Raw genomic sequence first — 18,846 nt, 5'->3', positions numbered from 1 at the left:
AGTGTTCCCTCAGCCTCCTCTCCTCTCTCATTGGGAGTCCTCAGGGCAGCCGCAGCTGTCACCTCTGGTCTCTGAGCTGTCCCACAGGGTTTTGGGAAGCACCCCATCGTCAGCCCACGGGTACCATTCGCCTCGGGGAGTTTGAAGCCAGGGCTGTTGCAACAGACAGCTGTGCCATTGGGAGGCAGAGGGCATCAGAGAAGCGAGGGAAAGAAAGAGGGAAAGAGGCCAGTGTTGCCCGCGGCAACCCTGACCATCATTCAAGGCACCCCAGGGTGCCACACGGCACACTGGTTGAAAACCACTGGTGTATCTCATTAGTGTTTTTGGCTTGCGTAAAAAGGTAAAAGGAACCACTAGGTTCAAAAGGAACCACTAGGTTCAGTCATGGCCGACTCTGGGGTTGTGGCGCTCATCTCGCTTTATTGGCCAAGGGAGCCGGCGTACAGCTTCTGGGTCCTGTGGCCAGCATGACTAAGCCACATCTGGCGAACCACAGCAGCGCACGGAAACGCTGTTTACCTTCCCGCCGGAGCGGTACCTATTTATCTACTTGCACTTTGACGTGCTTTTGAACTGCTAGGTTGGCAGGAGCAGAGACTGAACAAAGGGAGCTCACCCCGTCGCGGGGATTCGAACCGCCGACTTTCTGATCAGCAAGTTCTAGGCTCTGTGGTTTAACCCACAGCGCCACCCGCGTCCCTTGAAATACCTTTTCAGTTAAGATACGCTGCTTTAAAAACATTCAAAACACCTATCAGGAGTGAACATAGACCAATGACACCAAAAGGTATGGGAAACTGCCCTACTAGAAAAGTTAAACAAATTTAAATGAGCATGGGGACAAGCAAAGGAGGATACAGTGGTACCTCGGGTTACAGGCGCTTCAGGTTACAGACTCTGCTAACCCAAAAATAGTACCTCGGGTTAAGAACTTTGCTTCAGGATGAGAACAGAAATCGTGCTCCGGTGGAGCAGGGGCAGCAGGAGGCCCCATTAGCTAAAGTGGTACCTCAGGTTAAGAACAGTTTCAGGTTAAGAACGGACCTCCAGAACGAATTAAGTTCTTAACCCGAGATACCACTGTATAAGCAAAGGTTATATCCAGACCTACTCCCTCCCTTTGCAGATAGGTCACAGATTCTGGTAAATATCATTACTGGCTCAAAGTCAAGCTATTTCACCAAGCATTTTTTATTTTTATTTTGCCCAGAATGTATGTATCATGGCATGTCAGAGACCGTGTGGCGGTGCCAGTTGTATGTACTGGTGCCCCCAAAGTGATCCCTAAAGAGAAGCTAAAGAGGTGATCACCTTAGGGCCACCAAATTTCTGAAAGGGTTTCAATATTTTGTGGTGAAAGGCCCATTGAAAACATGAGTAAAGAGTTCATTCCAAAGCAAAGTATATAACAAGAGTCCATATGGCTACATTTGGCAACACTGCTTAATTCTCCAAGTGAATAAGGTGTGAGGGAAGAATTGTGTGGGTCTGTTGTCATTTCAGAGATTAGTTCCGTTGGAAAACTGCAAACACACATAACGCAACAGGTCATTTTTCATTCTTACGGAAAAGGCCAAGAAAAACCAGAGATCCCAAGTCAAAAGGAAAAAAAAATAGTGTTTTATTAACTACCACACTGTTATAATACATTTTAAACGTACAATAAGGTAGCCTTTAAATTTGAGGTGGTTTGAACAAATAAACAGATTCCCAAATGTTTGTAAATAGTGAACAGGTGTTAATTATTGTTCTTTTCCTTTTCCTTGTAAAATGGGTAGCGCACTTACAGACTGGCTATGCAAATTATGTGTGTACATTTTTTTTTCTATTATTGAAAATATAAACAGTAATTAAAAAATAAAAAAGAATTCAGCGTAATAAAAAACATATATGTTTATCACTTAAATGTACTGGATACATACAATTTAAGGAAGAAGCATAAAGGAAAGATGTGGACATTTAAATGTAGAGCTAACCAAAAGCTTGGCAGAAGAAAGCGTTGTAAAAACCCTTATTTCACTATTGACTAATATTAATATAGTTTGGAGTACTGTCCCTGTAGGACTGATTTCTATTATTTGCATATGTTTGTGTTTTAACTGGAAATTTACATGATGGCTTTTAAGGCCCTGGCAGACAGATTTTTTAGAGACAAGATTAGATAAAAACCAATGTTGAAACGGACACCCCTTAGTTTTTGGTCCTCCAATATTCAAGAAAAGGGCACCTTTAATTTTTGCTTCACCACCCAAAATGCTGCAACCTATTTTCTTTTAAGCCTTTGAATAATTTTAAATATTGGTTATATTGTCCAAATTAGTTACTGAAAGAATATTAACAATACATTATTTTGGCAAAATTAAACCTTTAAACATGGCTTTTCAACAGGATTTAAAAGGTAACTATCCCTAGAGTTCCATGTTAAAATGTACTTCTCAAAATCTTACGAGAGTTATGCTTAAAATATTGTACATAGTTAACCTAATTAAAATAATTAGCTTCAAAATGACAACTTGATGAGCTAAGTAAAGCCTATACAATGAAACATTTGCTTGGAAACTTGATTTGTCAGTTATGCATAATAAAAATTCCAGTCATCAAGAAAATTACAAAATTTCTTTCTTTATCATAACATGATTTCTTTCACCAATCAACTTTTATCTTACAATAGATAAATACCAACATGTTCTCATTTTTACACTAAACCACAAAGGATTGATGCATTTGATTAGACTACCATTTCCATCGTTAAATTTTTTTTTTTATACAAGTTGGTAAAATTTAATCTCTTCTAGATTCCAAAAGTACCTACAAAACCCATGCAATTTTACCATTTTAATATACTATGGAATATCATACAAAGTAAGGCATTTCAGTGTCATGTATAACCAAGTTACTGTCAATCCAAAAATTTTTGCACATCAATAAAAAGATATCTAAGAACTTAGGAACAATATTCTTCTCACTACTGTATAAAAATAACCACAATTAATAGGTATCTTGTGTAATATTTATTCCATTGTCTCGTTTCCAGAAACAGTAACAAGCTGTAAAGGTATTTCAGCGTTGGTAAGAATATCTTGATTGCTGGTGCCAGAAGTGTTAACAGTCCCTATCCCTGAAACAGAACCTTGTTGAATATTAGCAAGGATAAGCGTTGTTCCGCCCGCAGTAATCAAAGTATCCTCCGGCGTTGCTTCTACCGAGGCCAGCACTGTACTGCTAGCGTGAATAGCCTTTTTATTTTGATGCGTTTTAATATGTTTGGCAAGATGGTCACTTCTCATGAAGCGCTTTGAACATTCTGGGCAGACGAACTTCTTTTCACCTGTTGAAAACATAAAAGTCAGAAGCATTCACACAAAACACACAAAATACCGTCGGGCACATTGTAGCCAAAAGCTTCAGCTTATCTCAGATTTGCTTCTTGGGTTGAAAACTGTGCACTGATTTAAATGCACCGTTGCGAAAAGGAAGCGACAGTAGGCTAAATTTTGACAGGCAGTCAGATGTTAGCAGCAGTGCTTACAAGCCATATTTTAATCTGGATTGGTGTTTTGCTCTCCCTCCCCATCCCTGCTGACAGGTGTGAGTCACACAGAGTAAGTGAAGCAAACTCTTTATTAGAAAAACAGGATCTGCACAGGGCTGCCAGGTCTTGCCCCATGAGGCAGTTGCGTAGACTGAAGGTCCCTGCCTTCTCACAGCTGCCTAAATTCCCTCTTCTCCAGGGTTTTCCCTAAGCAATCTGAGATGGTGCTTGCATGACGCTAATTTATCCTCCGCCCTCTTCATGCCTCTCCTGGTTCCGGGGCACTAGCAGGGACGGGAGCTTGTCACAGCTGCAGGAGGAGGCACCTGTGCCTCTTCACCAGCCAGACTCATGTCTCTTGGCCTTCCTCATCCCACTTTCCTGTTTCAGCTCCTGCCTCTGATTCCGGACTGCTCTCTGCCACAGACTCCCCCTGCTCACTAAGCCCTGTTACCACTCCAGCTTCTGACACCTCCTCCTCCCAGACTTCTCCATCTGACCACTCATGGTCATCCCACCACCAATTCCCTGGGGCTCTGAGCCGTCTTGCCATGGGGGTTCCCCAAAGGGTTCCTCCACACCATTCCTCTGCATCCAACCAGTCCACGATATCCGCGCCCTCAAAAGGAGCGCGCAAACAAACAATTGTAAAGACGCCAAACGTTGGTAACCTGTATGTGTCCTCCTGTGCCGCTGTAGCTCATCACTGCGGGTGAACCTTTTCCCACAGAACATCCAAGTACAAATGAACGGACGCTCTCCAGAATGCCAGCGAAGGTGAGCTCTCAGGTGCGATGTCTTCCCGTACACTTTCCCGCAACCAGGTATGTGACAGATGTGCTGTTTCTTCTTCCCCAGATTGGTGCCTCTGTTAAAATACGAACCGACACAAAGGTTCCTCAGCACAGGCAGACACATAGGGACAGTTTGCTGAACTGTAAAGAGGCGCATTCCAAACATCTTGGTACACACATTTACAGGGATCAATGGCTCAGAAGCCGCAGGGGCTGTCGCCGCTGAAACTGAGAATCGTAACACAAGCCACACCCCTCAGTCAGTCATTTGTCTGCTCGCACTGAAAAGTACCAGAAGCATGCATTCCCCACAGCTACAGGTGCTGAAATTAATGAGCTCCCTCACTTTTGTCTCATTTATTTTAAAGACATTTACCACGCGGGAAGTCAAGAAGTGCGTACCTTCCACCCCCTTCTTTACAATTAGGACAGGTGCAAGCGACTCTTCGCAATCTTTTCCCTTCTTGATGTGGCTGGTCCCCTTCCTCGTCCACCACCTGCACTCGCAAATGTGTCAGATCATTGGTATTCAGTGTAGAATCACCACCAAGCTGCCATTCTTCTGGATCAGGCTCCTCTTCTTTAATCCTGATATCTAAGGAGAAGAAACACAGGGATTAGTTATCTGGCCTATTGAAAACCAAAGGAAGCAACACATAATGATCTCCTCCTTTAACGTACTTAGCACTATGTGCATGCCAGTTAAAAAGTCAGGTGCTTTTACTACCTGCCATTGTTATGGCTATCTACGCCCCTGTTGCCCATTCTGCATTTAAGAGTCACGGTGATGAGCCACAGGTTTCAGATCACCAACACGGAGAAGCTTCACAACACCATTAAAAGTTCTTTCTGACGGGGGGAGGAAATACATGCTATATATGCACACCGTATTTGACTTGCTATAAAGGTTATTAAGCCACCCAATATGAAATTATCAGAAAAAAACTGTTAATTATTTGCACGTAAATGCCTTTTGTTGAAAGCAGAATGGAAATTCAAAAAGGCCGAAAGAAAGTTTCAAGAATGCTTGTTTAAAACAACCCTGCAAATTGGGCTTTGCAACATCTATGGGATGTGAACACAACTGAAGTGGGACTGTCTCTGCCCAAACAGCTGTTTTATACAACACGGCATTTCAAAAGTACACAATTTCAAATTGACTGACGTATGCAAGCAAAATCACATACTGCAGATATCCTGAAATTAGATCGAAGAAGTCGTCTTGAACCAGTACTTGCAGCAGCAAGGATTTCTGGGTTCCAGGGAGCAGGGTTAGAAACTCAGATATATAAGCTAGGTGCTAAATGGCTCCTTAAACCAAGGTTGCAGTCACCAAAACAGTATGTCTAGTTAACATTTTTGGGCAAGACGGCAAATACTTTTCAATGACTGTGATTGGTTATCAGTTAAACATCTGGCTAGTTCAGATGACAACCTTAAGAATTTTGAGAACTTAAAGAAGAAAAGTCACTTGATCCAGGGACAGTCCACATATATATTGGCCTATTCCCATCTCTTTTTCTTAATGGTGACATGGACCATACATAATGTAAGAATATTCACAACTGTGAGCAGGGCAGGGGGGAGAAGTGAAGACAAGCTACAACAATCAACTACAACGCTTACTGCTCCTGCTCAGGCTGCACAGAAAAAGCATTTTGGTTTCTGAAATTCATTCCAATTGTGCAGATAAAATACAACTGATAGAATTCTACAGGATGGGGTATTAGTGTGTGAAAACAAGCCAAGATCCAATGAACCCCCCAGGCATGCACCTCCAGTTGGTGGTGCCCAGGAATCTTCACTTGGTTGCAAGTGGCAGACAGATGCAAAATGCTCCTGGTGCCTGGCTAATTTCTAACACTGCTAGGGAGAGCAGGGAAATGCCAGAAGCCAAGCTAGCTAAATATGAAATCGCTACTTCCTGGGAAGATACGGCCAAAGCAAAGCTGCCTCTATGGTTGTGGCACTCGCACTTGTAAAAGAAAGGGCAACTTGCATACATGCAAAGTTTGCTCCTTGCTTCCTATATACTTCTTGTACCTGGTATTTTCTGTTTAGCACCTGTTCAATTCTACTTCTTTCATGACTCTGCACCGTGGAGTTGGGGAAGAAGTGAAGATTGAACCAATGCCCATCCAATCCACGACAAAGCCAAACATGGGAAAGTTATGCTGTTGTTACTCCTAACGAAGAACAATAATGTAGATGCCAGTAGCAGGTTTTCGGTTGTGACAATGCCTAGATTTTTCAACCCAAAAGGCTTTTTAAAATCTCACTGACAAACCCAGGCTGTTCCCCTTACTTGCATTTATAAGCAGTAAGATAGCCATGAGACTATTTTTTGTCTATTACCAATCATATTTACCACTAGCCTCAGATGCAGCTTCCTTGATAATGCACTCTCTGCCATTAAATGTCAGTTGCTTAGTAAGTTACTTTCTGCAACTCAAAGCTGCTAAAAGTTTGAAAAGCACTCAGAAATAAAAATCATCCTAAGAGTACTGCTAATTTATGGTACCATTTGCTAGCAAATGGCCCGCAAATGGAATTCCAAGAACAAAAATTACAAACTGATAAGAAACCAAGTCCAAGAAATATAGCAGCAATAATTTTGGGGAGGGGCGAGAGATAATATAATTGTTACAGGCATTTGTATGGTTAACATATGGCAAACGGGTTCACCTCAATCTCTTACCTAGAGAGGCAACCAGTGCTAATAATCTTCCTGCTTGTATGTTTGGTTTTGAAATGAAAACGTCCAGAGATGGTTCAAAAATCAGATACTCGGGCTGTTTCTTCTGCAGTGCAATTCTATATACTGAGAAGGAAGTTCCATTTTATTCAATGGGGTTTAACTACCAGAGAAGGGTGCACTAAATTGCAGTCTTAGATGTGCCAACAGAAGTCCTCATGTAGGCACCTAAAGTGTGCTAGTTTCTGATCTTCTCTTCGTGGGACAGTTCCTCACATTTCGAACATGGCCAAAGAAAGCAAAGAACTGTTGCTCTATCTCCTGAATTTGCCTTAACGCCAGGTACAAACTACTGATATATGGCCACCCCCTCATAACCCCGTAAATAAAGGGAAAGACGTAATGTGTCTTGTTTCATTTATCGTTTGAAATATAAGAGTGGTTCAGATAAGCCGCAGCCCAATAAAAGTTAAAAGTATTGATCAGGGGAATAGATAAAGCAGGTTTCAAACTAGAGCAATTAGGTAAAATTGCCATTTGCTCCTATGCAAGTGGGTGCAGAAATACTATTCTAGAGGCAAAAATTCACTTTCCTTCCTCAATTTGTTAAATATTATTAAGAAAATTCTGGAGATGCACTATTGGTGCGGGCAAACAGCTGGGACCCAAAATATAGAAATCCTAGGCACACACCAGGCTTCTGAAGCTTATCTTCTGACTGCAGCTGTTTGTTTGTGCTGATTCAAATAACGAGAAGGAAGACCTGAAGTTTCAGGGGTGGTTTTTCAGATGCCACGGAAGTGTAAAGAGAGGCTCATCCTGTGTGGCTCGAAATCCGCTTGCACAACAAACATCTGTACATTTATCACATACTACGGCCACGCTCAGTTATTTCGCAGTTTATACCTTGGGGGTCAAGGCAAATCCAGGAGATAAGAGCAGCCATTCTTTAAAACTTCATTGCTTTATTTGGCCAGGGTCCCAAAGTATTGCATGCACTGAAGTTTCCCATGGGACCAGAACAGAATGTAGCATGTTGGGAGGGGCTATAGAGGCAAGGGGAAAACCAGCAACTACTGTGGAAGCATCTTGGAGGCATATATGAACCTTGCCATTTATTTCACCTTCTGGGCTGTCTATTTGTCTGTCTATTTGTTTGTTTATAAAAAGGCTAGATCTTTCAATCACTAGTAAAAGCTGTGCTTCTTAGAAAGTACACCTTGCAAGTGACGTAGACGGAAACAGGCAACGCGAAGTCTAGTGCCGCTCCTCATGCCTATGAAGCTGTTTTCTTGCTCGGCCAGCCTGCGCAGACTTCTGAGTCGCCCCTCTGCTTTACAGGCAATTCTTCTGGTAAAATTTAGCCTTACTGCTGTTATCTCGTGGCCTTATGATGCCCAGGCTCAGATTTTTCAAAAGATTAAACTGAAAGGAGAATTTCACTAGGTGTTGCTTATTTTCATAGTGCTGCAGAGATCCTGTCAAACGATTCCCTCCATACCTTATTCTTAAAGGTACTGGTACTCTCTTTAGATTTGGACCCGGCAATGCAACACATCTTGGGCTCCCTGTTCATGTTGCTCTCTTGCCTATGCACTACCTAGAAATAGCTCAAAGCCACAGCAGTACCTAGGCCCCGTATAAGCCCAACTTTGAATATAGCCTTTTTTTCTAGCCTTATGTCTCTACTAATTATTGTAGCCCTTTAGCACTATTTTTTTTATAATTAAAACAGGCCCCCAAATAATAATCACTTCCTACCATGCCAAATGGGCTCTTCACATTTTGCTTTCTGCATTTGAGGGCAACTCCTAAGAAATTTAGGGCTGTATTCACTTACAAATCCTAAGTAGATGTAAGACAGAGGAGTTTAGTGAATAGGTGGGTGCAGCAGGTTCAGACCTATAGGTACATCAATAGCAATAACCGATAGAATTGTGTTTGTCTTGAGAAAATAAAGACAATTTGAAATTAAACAAAACACTGTATATTTTTAAACAGTCCCTATTCCGTGGAAGTAGGATCCATACTTGTGAGGTTCTAAATCACAGAAATTTCCAAATCCAGAACTGGGAAACAGATAGCAAATCAGGGAAAGGTCCATGCAAGTGACTACTGCTTTGAATTAAGCATTCTAAGCATTGAACTGAACATTTATACCTTTCCAGGGTTAGTTTGGTCAACTGAGCAAGTACTTTAGATAATTAACTATGATTGTATGACCCTTAACTGGGCAGGATGGGAAGGAAGGAAGCTACGGTTGGTGACAATGTTTACCCTCGTCAATGGAAGTTATGTAAAGCTGAACCAAGACTTGACAATCATGGCTGATTTAAGCTAGGCTGACCACAAGACCACCAACAATTAAGTACATTAATGCTTCCTTTGATTGGCTAAAGGCAGCCAAGAACTCTTTCCTATCAATAATATAGTGTCTCCTGATAGCCCGTTACCTCAGCTCATTTCTGGAAAAAGACTTCACACCAATAGCTTATGGTGTTTGATCCAAGACTGGCACAGAAGCACCCATAGTTGCTACTGGAGGAGCTGTTAGCATAAGGGGAGAAAAGTGCCCCACTTATGCTAGTGTTAGGGGCTGCACAGTATTACAGTCTTGATCAAAGGACTGATTTCAATGAGTCTGATCTGCTACAGAGGATTTTTGACTATCCCCCCACCCGTGCAACCTAGAGGGTTGGAGGACTCTCCAGAGCAACATGGGAGGTGATGCTCAGGGCTGCAGGAGAAATCAATGAAAATTATTTCCTCCAACTTCCTCAAGTGTGAGCCTACTCTCGATGGAGATCCTTCTGTGACTGGAATAAGGCCTTCGATTTTTTTTCGAAAGGGCACATCTGGATCCAACCCAATGTGCACATTTCATTCTTAAGATATATCAAAGAATGAGACAGTTTGCAATTCTTTCCACTTGTTGTTTTTACCCTGATTAGAGTTCTTGTTAGAGGGACGCGGGTGGCGCTGTGGGTTAAACCACAGAGCCTAGGACTTGCCGATCAGAAGATCGGCGGTTCAAATCCCCGCAACGGGGTGAGCTCCTGTTGCTCGGTCCCTGCTCCTGCCAACCTAGCAGTTCAAAAGCACGTCAAAGTGCAAGTAGATAAATAGGTACCGCTCCGGCGGGAAGGTAAACGGCGTTTCCGTGTGCTGCTCTGGTTTGCCAGAAGTGGCTTAGTCATGCTGGCCACATGACCCAGAAGCTGTACGCCGGCTCCCCTGGCCAGTAAAGCGAGATGAGCGCTGCATCCCCAGAGTCGGCCACGACTGGACCTAATGGTCAGGGGTCCCTTTACCTTTACCTAGAGTTCTCGTTTCAATTTTCCACCCAGAAACAGCTCTATTATTGCCTGTTATTGCTCCAGGAATGCATACGTACACAGGACGATAATCAAGCAAACAGCAACATGCAAAGGGTAGGGAAGAGATTAACATTTCATTTGTAGAAAAATTATTTACACCACTAATAAGTTTGGGTTTGCTTAGTTTTTGTCTCTATACTAGTGCTGGGGGACACCAACATGGCACGGGGGGGGCACACTAACCAAGGCCTTTCCTTGTGCCCACAGCATCCCTTTCTTGTGCCCCTTCAAATCTGCTGGCTTAGTCACAGGTAAGCTTTTGCTCCTCACCTGTGATGTCCCCTCCCCTCCAAAACATCCCTTATGCCACAATACAATTAGGCTTGAAAAGAGCCTTCTTTCCCTAGCTTTCTCTTGCACACACCTCTGTCCAAAAAGCCCCCCCCCCCATGCCAAAAATTTCACTTGAAGTAAGCATTTTTATTGGTTGCAGTGGGCTTTATAAAAACCTAATTGTTGCAGTGGGGCATCTTCCTGGAGTTTGCAAAGTCCTGCAAGTTGCACTCTGCAGGACATTCACTTCCCATTAGGCCTGAAAAAAGCCAAAATACTTTGTTCAAATCTAACTGCCAGGAGTTGGGGGGGAGAGAGAAAGAGCATGTGGCGTGCAAGCAAGCATTGTTGCAGGGTGAGCATGTCTGTGCCGCTGCAGTGTGTATGCATGTTTGGTGCCCACGGCATTTTCTTAGGTTTCCTGCTACATCGCACCAGGGAGATCATCCTTATTCTTTATTTCGAACTTCGTTTTCAAAGCAGTTAATGCAATAAGGAAAGAAATGACCACATTTCCCAACTACCACTTAATGAGGCTCTTTGTTTTCACTATCCAAAATAAGAGGTGGCTCTGACATAAAACACTACTAAATCTAGTACAGTTGTTAAAGAAAACACTATGGACTATCCTCGGAACTGCAGCTGGTTTATATGGCAAAGGGATATCTAACATTAACTCAGCACTGAACTTCCATCCGTAAATGATCTAAGTGTTTTACCGATATATGTTTGCTAGGCACCTGCAGAGAATTCCAAATTCTACCTATCTGTGCATATCCAGGCCAATAGCTATACTGTTAGGTGGCATTCAGAAGAAACGGCTTTAACTGAAGTGCATGCAAGGGCTGGAATATGCCCAGTGGTTAGCTTGTTTTAACTTTCTTTATATAAATGAATGGCTTTGTAACATTCTGCAGAGTTTCTAAAGTGGTTTGCCATTTGGCATTGGGGGTGGGCAGGGGCTGCTAATCTAGCCTGGGTTCCACTGGACATGTCTTTCTCTTTGGATCCTGGCTACTATTTACATATGCGAAGTAAAACAAGAGCCACAAATCAACCAGGGGTTCATTTCTTCGTATTTAACCATCTTCAGCCTCTAACTGAATTCTCAAGGGGGTGTGGGTTATGTAAGCCGTGCAACTCAGTTCATAAGGTTACTGAGAATTTGTACAGTATTAATTTCTCCGGGTTGTATCTAATTGTGTCGTGGAAGGAGTAAGCGTCTTTGACCCAGCAGAGACCCCAGTGAACAGAAGGGGGTGGCAAACTACAGTGGTACCTCAGGTTACATACGGCTCAGGTTACATACGCTTCAGGTTACAGACTCCGCTAACCCAGAAATAGTGCTTCAGGTTAAGAACTTTCGTGCTCCGAGGGCAGCAGGAAGCCCCATTAGCTAAAGTGGTGCTTCAGGTTAAGAACAGTTTCAGGTTAAGTACGGACCTCTGGAACGAATTAAGTACTTAACCTGAGGTACCACTGTATACCAATTTCTCCTTCAGTCTTCCAAATCGCCTTCCTCTAATCCCCCCCAAAGCAAATTTGGGGGAGGGCAGAGAAGCTGAAGGGAAGAGGAAAAGAGAACTGGTAAATGATTCCCCTCCTTCTATTAGCACAGGGCTTCTCAAACTTGGGTCTGCAGCTGCTTTTGGACTACAACTCCCAGCATCCCTAGCTAGCGGAACCAGCGGTCAGGGATGACGGGAGTTGTAGTCCAACAACAGCTTCAGACCCAAGTCTGAGAAACACGGCAATTAGCAAAAACATTCACTGGATGGAGAGGAACGAATAGATTCCACTCTTCAACTGCAAGAGAATTGTCTCTCTGCTTATCAAATTGGAATGTCAGTGGCACTGGCAAGAGTAATTGATTTGCTCCCACTCTTAACCCAAATTATTTTGCCGCTGTACTGAAAACCAAGAAACTGAATTGTACTTTTGCCAAAACTCAAGCCTTTGATCAGTAAATGAACCCATTAACCACCAGTGTTTCCTTCTGGATTTAACACCTTCTTCCTTGTGCAATATTGCACATTCTTTGGATTCAAAATTTACACTACAATTTGCACTGCACTTGCTTAATGTAGTACTGCCGACGGAAAAAACTGCAGTCTGAACCCATGCTTCAAAATTTGCATATAGGCTCTGGTACAAGTTTTGGCCTAAGTGTTCTGTAAAAGCCAGCAACAAGTATTGCAAAGTTTGAGTCTCAGCAACTCTTCTGATATCAGGCTCATTTTCAAAACACGCTGAAGCTGCTTCGTAAATCAGTAGAGCAGCTAAGTTATATGGCAGATCCTAAACTGGATACAAAATAGCATCATTTGTATTGTTTAGCCCTATTGATCTTTATCCGTCAAAACTTGTCCAAGGTTTTTTGAAACATGGCCTCTGTACTACAAGCCAATGAACAACTAACCTTATCCCATGTTGTCTTGCCATTGTTATAGATCTATTAAAAAAGTACTTCATACAATTAGATTTATAAAGTAAGTTACTAAACCATGGGAGGCATTCAATTATATTCACTGGTGGGGAAAATGGTACTTGCAGTCAGCGGCGTAGCGTGGGTTGTCAGCACCCGGGGCAAGGCAAGTAATTTGCGCCCCCTAACCTGCCGCCGCTGCCAGCTTCTTCTTGCTGCTGCCTGGTCTGGTCTGGTGTGGTTCTCTCCCGCGCTCAGCGCTGCGCTGCGCGGCCGCTGCACTGTCCCTCCCCCAGATAGTCCCTCGCTCTCTCTCCGCACCGCACGCCTGGCACCCACCCCCTCCACAGTGGGCGGCGACCCAGCGGCTCGGATCAGATTCGCACAGCCAGCACTGCAGTGATAGAGAGTGAGTGAGCCAGGTAGGGGCAGAGAGCTGCGAGTGCGAGCGCGCCCCCCCAGATGTTGCGCCCGGTGCGGCCGGCCCCCCCTGCACCCCCCACGCTACGCCACTGCTTGCAGTTTCTCTTAGTCCCCCTCCAGCCCCCATTGGTCCCCCATAACATCTTATAGAGGGTCCCTCCACTCCTCTGGAGAAACCTTGGTGCATCAGCAGAAGCACACTCACGCTTATGTTGCATCTCATCTCTGACATTTATAATCATTTGAAACATAAAGTTCAGAAAAATGAATTTCAGACATCGCGGACAGTGATATAACCAGTTTAAGGAGGACAAACTAGAACTTGACATTTCAGAAAGTGAACTATTCCCAGCTGTTGCAAAAGTATTTCTTGGGAAAATAGCAGCACAAAGTCCTGTATACTTCCATGAACCCCCAAAAATATTGTGAATGTTTATCAATGTTAAAAGCATTAAAGGGACTAGTTTCACAAAGACGCGTTATAATGATATAAATACCTGCAGGACTGTCGGCATTTTCTCCTGAGTGCAGCTGAATGCCACCAGAATCTATGGAATTTATGGTAACTGTCTGTAGATTTGGCAACTGAGCAGTACTTAGGCTAACAGGAGTCGAAGTCAAGCCCCCGCTTGCTGCAACTTGACCCAGAGTGAGCGTCTGCACAGGGGTCAATGTTATTTGTTGGCCAGGGGCATTTTGCAGCTGCAAGTTCTGCAAGTTCTGCACTCCTTGCACTTGAAACGTCTGCCAGGTTATCTGCCCGGATGGGGTCACTGTCTGCGCCTGGATTAAAAACGTCCCAGGATTCAACTGAAGCTGAAGATTCTGCAAAGCCTGTTGCGATATACCTTGGCCAGCTTGCACCCCGTGGATTGTCTGCTGCGCAATACCTTGTACAATTTGGGCTTGACTGGTTGTTTGCTGAGACTCCTGAAGCTGTATGTGCTGCACAATAGGCTGTGCTGTGGAGACCTGAATATTCTGAGCCTGTGTCTCTTCCGAGACAGATGTTTGGATATAATTTCCCTGAAGATCAGAACTGTGTACTTGCCCAGTATTAGTAGACAGGCTGTTTGCATTCTGCTCCAATATACTGGTACTGTCTATAGTTACAGGCAGTTGTGATGAAGAAGATGTTGGCACAAATAAGTCTGTATCGGTGGTGGTTTCCGTCATTTCAGGAGAAACCTGTTCAGCAGTCCTATCAGAAGTGTCCGAACTATCCATCGCCTGTGAAGTACTTATCAAATGCCCATCGGCGTTAATGCCTGCAGTCATGGTTTGAGAACCACTTAGTCCCAGAGAATCTAGATCAACACTATTGATGGGAACAAAAGCAATATTTCCCGGCAGTCCAAGAGGAACGTTAGCAACTACCTGTGCTTGCCCAGGGAAAGACGAACTGCCAATGGTAACCCCTTGGACTTGGCCAGTCTGTGATAATATATTCTGAATATTACTAGAAGATGTTCCAGAGGCAATGATGGTTTGATTGGAGCCAGGAATGATTTGAATTTGACCAGTTTCTTGATTTACACTACCGTTGTCAGAAGAGGCTGCAAAACCAAGCTGAACCTGCTGGCCATCAGCTGTCTGAATCTGGGGTATTACTTGATACTGGACATTGGGCACTGTGCCGTTTGACGAATCCGATCCAGATGCAACAGAAAATATCTGTTGATTCTGCAAACTCTGTAGGGGAAGAACATATTGCCCACTTGAAGTTACTGTGGCGGTCCCCGGGATCTGTACTATATTGCCAGCTTCATCTTTGATAGTTGTTGGCGTAGCAGACAGCACCTCCCATCTATTTGGAGTTCCTGCTAACTGTACAGATGACAAATCCCCTGCCTGAACAGAAGCAAAAAGAACAGAAAATCAAGACATGTAGATTTTACATGTTAGATTACATACAAACTGTACATTGCAAACATACATGTGATTTACAACTTCTATGCAACCTGGACTCAAATGCACTTAGAACTAATTTACCTCAGTAGGCCTGAACACACGCAGCTCTGTGGCCTTTAACTACCATTTCAACACACTGTTACACTAGTCTAGTACAGTGGTGCCTCGCAAGACGAAATTAATTCGTTCTGCGAGTTTTTTCGTCTTGCGAAGCACGGTTTCCCATAGGAATGCATTGAAAATCCAAAAGGAAACAAACTTGCAAGACGTTTTCGTCTTGCGAAGCAAGCCCATAGGGAAATTCGTCTTGCGAAGCAACTCAAAAAACAAAAAACTCTTTCGTCTTGCGAGGCATTCGTCTTGCGAGGTAACACTGTACACTGAAGGTTAATCACCGGACAATCAACGGTTGAAGAACATCAAGAAACTCGCGTCAAGTATTTTATCTTTTCGACACCGGATCTTCCAATGCTAATCCATTATGCTGATCTTTGATAAAACCATTCTAACAATTTAAGTCCCCGCCGTACTCCAGTAAATTTCAGGTTGGCTGCTATGAGTTACATGAATATACATACATACACACACAGAGAGAATTCAGTTCTCATGGTCAAAAGCATATTTTGCATGTATACAATATTTCCCCTTTTCTGTCCTCCAGCCCCACCTCTTTGAACTGAGCTGGATGCCCCTCTACGCAGCCTTTAGAGTCAAGGGCTACACAAAAAAGAACTAATATATATATAATTGACCCAAATATACTCGAATAAGAAACAATAAGTGTTGAAATTTTGATATATAACCTTATTTTCACATTGTTAACGCCTGCTAATTCCTAGATGCTTTACGGGAGCAATTCTATCCGCTGTGGCAGAGTGGTTGAGGGGCCGTTGCATCCCATGGACTTCCCTCTCCACGAGGGCCTCCTTGTCGCAGTGGCAGAAAGCTCAGCTGCCATTGTTCCTCTGCCAGCTGTACTGTGACTGCAGTTAGGGAGCTGGGGAAGATTCATGTCAGGGACACTATAGATTCACAGGCCTGCCCATTTCCAAGAGGTTGATTAGAGAAGAAAACCTATATACCATTTACTATACAGTCGGAAGTCGAATGGAATCCGTTCGACTTCCAAATGTTCGGAAACCAAGGAAGCTCCTGCAGCCAATCAGAACCCGCGTCGGACATTCAGGTTCCAAAGAAAGTTCGCAAACCGGAACACTCACTTCCGGGTTTGGGCATTCGGGAGCCAAGGCGTTTGACTTCCGAGGTACGACTGTATACGTTTACAATTTACTATATACATTTCTGGATGAAATGTAGTTCTATTTTTAGAAAGCAAAATGCGGCGCCTTCTGTGCCCTGGCTGGCCCAAGCCCAGCAAGGCTTAGGAAGTGGCAGTTTTTCTGCCAGACACCCAACCACACCACTCACCAGGACTGCTCTGCCCAATGTTTCATGGAGAACATGTGCTGATCAGCACTAGAAGGTGGTAATAATTCATTTTGGAGATTATGGAAAAGGAGTACTAAATTAATTCGTGACAGACAGAAAGCATTTACCACGTGCTATCATTTCGGCTTGAAAGATACTTAACCTTCTCTACTTAAACAGCAGCAGTGAGACTACAACATAACACTTTTCCAAGTATCCCCGTGGCATTGTGGAATGTTGTCCTGACTTGGATCCTAGCTGATCAGATGTCTTAAATCATCTTAGCCGCTTTTCTTGTCTTCCCAATGCGCGCTTTAGAAGTTAAGGAGGTTTGAGATAATACAATCAAACTGTTTGATTGCAAAATCAAAAAAAGCTTAGGCAAAGTAATAGCGAAGGAAAAAACAAACAAGTTTAGCACAATAGATCTAAAGCTTAGTTACATTGCTACAGCATCCTAATAAATAGCTGCTGTATTCATTAGAATGCTAAGTACTCCAAGAACAGATTCAGAAGCAGCAGCAGCTGTAGCTAAACCACTGAAGTGCTTCGAAGGACAGGGTGTTTTTTTCGTTTGCGGCACCTACCCTAAACCCTTGCAGAGTGAGGTCCATCACGCCCTATTGTGGCACTGCTCCAAAAGGAGAATGAAGACCTGACATTTTTTAAAGGCCTCTGGTTAATTGTGAACTTTTTGATGGCTCAGTTATTTTTGTGCTGCTAAGATTCCTTAAATTAGTTTGCACATTGTTCATATTAATTTCAGGGAATAAGGAAGGGAGGTTGGGTTTCATTCTGTTTTTACTGGAGAAGTAGGTGAGATAGAATTGTTTAAAAGGATGACGTAGAAAACAGACGACGCTAAATTTTCAAAGGCCCAAGTCTCCACTGTAATGAACTATTAAAGTTCACATTACAAACGATCCATTTCAGATCATTTTCCGAAAAGGATTGGCAATGGACAAGACTGGAAATAATAACAAACCATTTCTGGTCTTAGCCATCTGCCACATACTTATTTCTTTAAATTCAGTATGCTTCTCTTTCTCAGCCCCCAGTCAGAAGGCGGGCCTCTCCTTTATAAGGGCCCCTTCCTGCACATTGTTAGGTTGTCCTTTTTTTATACTTCATGCACCGACAACAAAAGTCAAGAAAAGGACATGTGCTTGAACAGGGAATCTGCGCTCTCTCTCTCTCGTGCTCCTTACAAGATTTCAAACATCCCAGGGACACCCTGCGCTCCAAGGAGCAGAATGGCACTTCCTTGCGCTGAGCAGCAGCCATAACGCAATGGTTTCATCATAGCTAAGCAGAATAAAGCAAAGCTGGAGAGTGCTGTGATATCAGAACACTCCAGCTAGTCACACATCTTCCAAGACTCCTTGGATCTTCTCAAGTGTCTTTAATGCTACATCAAACATCGGATATGGCTGCCAACCCACTGTATCTTAAAAGTATGAAATGTCTCAATATTTTTCAGCAGATGAATAAACAACGAATCAGTTCTCACACAGGTGAGATACAAGTCCCAAGGACTTCCTGTCACGAAGGATCTGGTCGCATGCCTCTTACCCAGGCATAGGCAAACTCGGCCCTCCAGATGTTTCGGGGCTACAACTCCCATCATCCCTAGCTAACAGGACCAGTGGTCAGGGATGATGGGAATTGTAGTCTCAAAACATCTGGAGGGCCGAGTTTGCCTATGCCTGCTCTTACCAATCTCAACATTCTAATGAATTATTTTCCAAAAGTCAAAGTATAAAATAACGGAAAAGAACCAGTCAGTCAGGGACAGGTATCTTACAGCAAAGCATTTTGCTGCCACTTCTGAACACAAGGAATTGTCCTTCGTTCCAACTACAGTTAAACAAACTAGGATGAATCCTTGGAAATAATCCTGGCTTTCTTTCAACTAACTAGTCCTCAAAGATCGGACCCTGCTGTGGTCAAAGGTGAATCTGAAAGCTTTCATTCTTCGCCTCTTC

General features: G+C 43.4%; 1 protein-coding gene across 2 annotated transcripts in view; it reads right to left on the bottom strand.

The window, feature by feature from the left end:
- Positions 1 to 1,600: 1,600 nt before the first annotated feature.
- Positions 1,601 to 18,846, bottom strand: part of SP3 (Sp3 transcription factor) — a gene marked incomplete at its 5' end in the record, with an annotated part of 25,546 nt that continues 8,300 nt past the window's right edge. For both annotated transcript variants that reach the window (XM_081023923.1, XM_081023922.1), the window contains 4 exons: positions 1,601 to 3,331; positions 4,207 to 4,403; positions 4,732 to 4,924; positions 14,020 to 15,373. In XM_081023923.1, coding sequence (XP_080880049.1) covers positions 3,015 to 3,331; positions 4,207 to 4,403; positions 4,732 to 4,924; positions 14,020 to 15,373 — 2,061 coding nt within the window. In that variant the 3' untranslated portion in view covers positions 1,601 to 3,014. The remainder of the gene's footprint in view (positions 3,332 to 4,206; positions 4,404 to 4,731; positions 4,925 to 14,019; positions 15,374 to 18,846) is intronic.

This window comes from Podarcis pityusensis, assembly GCF_964106645.2.
Source record: "Podarcis pityusensis genome assembly, chromosome: 1".
In the NCBI taxonomy this organism is placed as follows: domain Eukaryota; kingdom Metazoa; phylum Chordata; class Lepidosauria; order Squamata; family Lacertidae; genus Podarcis; species Podarcis pityusensis.
The sequence above is the reverse complement of the archived record's forward strand: the minus strand, read 5'-3'. Positions and strand labels throughout refer to the sequence as shown.